This window comes from Oncorhynchus mykiss, chromosome 18 (assembly GCF_013265735.2).
Source record: "Oncorhynchus mykiss isolate Arlee chromosome 18, USDA_OmykA_1.1, whole genome shotgun sequence".
NCBI lineage: Eukaryota > Metazoa > Chordata > Actinopteri > Salmoniformes > Salmonidae > Oncorhynchus > Oncorhynchus mykiss.
This window is the reverse complement of record NC_048582.1, coordinates 66,137,234-66,139,478: the sequence shown is the minus strand read 5'-3', so window position 1 is coordinate 66,139,478 and position 2,245 is coordinate 66,137,234. Positions and strand designations below refer to the sequence as shown.

Genomic DNA, 2,245 nt, shown 5'->3' with positions numbered 1-2,245 from the left:
GACTTGCCTAGTTTAAATACATGTTAAATAAACATGCGTGCTAGCGATGGCTGCCGATTTTTAAAATGAGGGATCCCATTCATTTTCAGGAGGATTGTCTCGTGCCGAACTGAGCCAAGGGAGAGCGAGGGGAACTGAGCCAAGGGAGAGCGAGGGGAGCTGAGCCAAGGGAGAGCGAGGGGAACTGAGCCAAGGGAGAGCGAGGGGAACTGAGCCAAGGGAGAGCGAGGGGAACTGAGCCAAGGGAGAGCGAGGGGAACTGAGCCAAGGGAGAGCGAGGGGAACTGAGCCAAGGGAGAGCGAGGGGAACTGAGCCAAGGGAGAGCGAGGGGAACTGAGCCAAGGGAGAGCGAGGGGAACTGAGCCAAGGGAGAGCGAGGGGAACTGAGCCAAGGGAGAGCGAGGGGAACTGAGCCAAGGGAGAGCGAGGGGAACTGAGCCAAGGGAGAGCGAGGGGAACTGAGCCAAGGGAGAGCGAGGGGAACTGAGCCAAGGGAGAGCGAGGGGAACTGAGCCAAGGGAGAGCGAGGGGAACTGAGCCAAGGGAGAGCGAGGGGAACTGAGCCAAGGGAGAGCGAGGGGAACTGAGCCAAGGGAGAGCGAGGGGAGCTGAGCCAAGGGAGAGCGAGGGGAGCTGAGCCAAGGGAGAGCGAGGGGAGCTGAGCCAAGGGAGAGCGAGGGGAGCTGAGCCAAGGGAGAGCGAGGGGAGCTGAGCCAAGGGAGAGCGAGGGGAGCTGAGCCAAGGGAGAGCGAGGGGAGCTGAGCCAAGGGAGAGCGAGGGGAGCTGAGCCAAGGGAGAGCGAGGGGAGCTGAGCCAAGGGAGAGCGAGGGGAGCTGAGCCAAGGGAGAGCGAGGGGAGCTGAGCCAAGGGAGAGCGAGGGGAGCTGAGCCGGGGTCCCCTCGCTCTCACCCGGCTCAGTTCCCCTCGCTCTCCCGGGGAACTGAGCCCAGGGGAACATTTAAGTTGTATATTCTGCATATTCTCAGTGAAATCATGGAACGATTGATCAATTTAGGCTCACTGTAGCTTTTGCACTACTGGATTGGCTGTTGATCCTTTTGCTCTCCGAACAGCCTGAGTTCATCAGGGCATGGACTCTGCTAGGTGTTGAAAGTGTATAAACTGAGCAGTATAATAAGAGTCTGGTAGCAACGGTTCTGTTTCTGCATCTCAACTGTCACCAACCCACCAACCCACCCATCCCTCTGTCTCCTCCCCTCAGCAAAAGTCCCGTAAGAAGATTTGCATCTTGGCCGTGGTCCTGTCCATAGTACTGACCATACTAGGCATCATCATCTGGCAAGCCACCCAATGAGAAGAGACTACACCAAACCTTCTTCTTTATTCGTTTTGACCCCCAACCTGAAACACTAGCCCCTGGAGCGGTTTGAGAAAGGGATTCCCGGCTAGCTCACTGCTGGCAGGGGTCAGGGGAGTGGCATTAGGGGCAAAGGGATGGGTCTGAGATGTAACCTTACCTTTTACCTGACCACCCCCCCCCCCCCCCTCCTGAGCTCAAGGCCTCCCGCTAACCTCCTCTCTGAGACAAGGCGGTAGTATTTCTATTCAAATGAAGGAGAGTATTGGAGAGCGTGGATTAATAAAAAGAGACTGTTATCTGTTTGTGATATTACTGCACTAACACAAACATACATTGTATTTACAAAAGCAGAATAATTGTTATCATTGTAAGGGTGTCAATGATTTTTGTAACCTGTACATTCCTGACACCTTTTTTGTGTGTAAGCAGTTTAGTGTCCCACTCCGTTCAAGTTATAGGAGAGGTTTCCCCCAACACACATTAAACCTCGACTAAAATACATTTTTTTGATGGAGATTCTCCATTGAGCTTGTTTTGTTGTCGTCCAGGACTAGCCTTAATCTGTGTTGAGGAAACCACCTCGTAGTCTTTATATTGCTTAGGTGAGATGAAGTTCTGATTAGCAACTTTGTTTTATCGAACTTTATACATGATAATAACAAACTATGGTTGTAATAAATACATGTAATAACACCGTTGCATGAGCCAACCAGTTGCCGGAATGTTTATTTTTTTGTTGTTGTGTAGGACTAGGTATAATCGTTGTCAGGGGAAACAAGCCCTTGCAGTAGTATTCTGTAATGTAACTTTATATTCTTTATGGTTCCTCCCTGCTTTATGAGCATGTTAGAGGAACAGGGACTTTATTAGGGGTGAGGAACGGGGACTTTATTAGGGGGTGAGGAACGGGGACTTTATAGGGG

At 51.8% G+C, this 2,245-nt stretch overlaps 1 protein-coding gene across 3 annotated transcripts in view; it reads left to right on the top strand.

Annotated features, from left to right (window-relative positions):
- LOC110496715 (syntaxin-12) overlaps window positions 1-2,031 on the top strand; it is a 30,224-nt gene extending 28,193 nt beyond the window's left edge. For 2 of the 3 annotated variants that reach the window (XM_036953562.1, XM_036953563.1), the window contains exon 11: window positions 1,224-2,031. In XM_036953562.1, coding sequence (XP_036809457.1) covers window positions 1,224-1,316 — 93 coding nt within the window. In that variant the 3' untranslated portion in view covers window positions 1,317-2,031. Of the gene's footprint in view, window positions 1-89; window positions 226-1,223 lie in introns of those variants that run through there. The other variant, XM_036953564.1, reaches the window with a different exon arrangement.
- The last annotated feature ends 214 nt before the right edge of the window (window positions 2,032-2,245 follow it).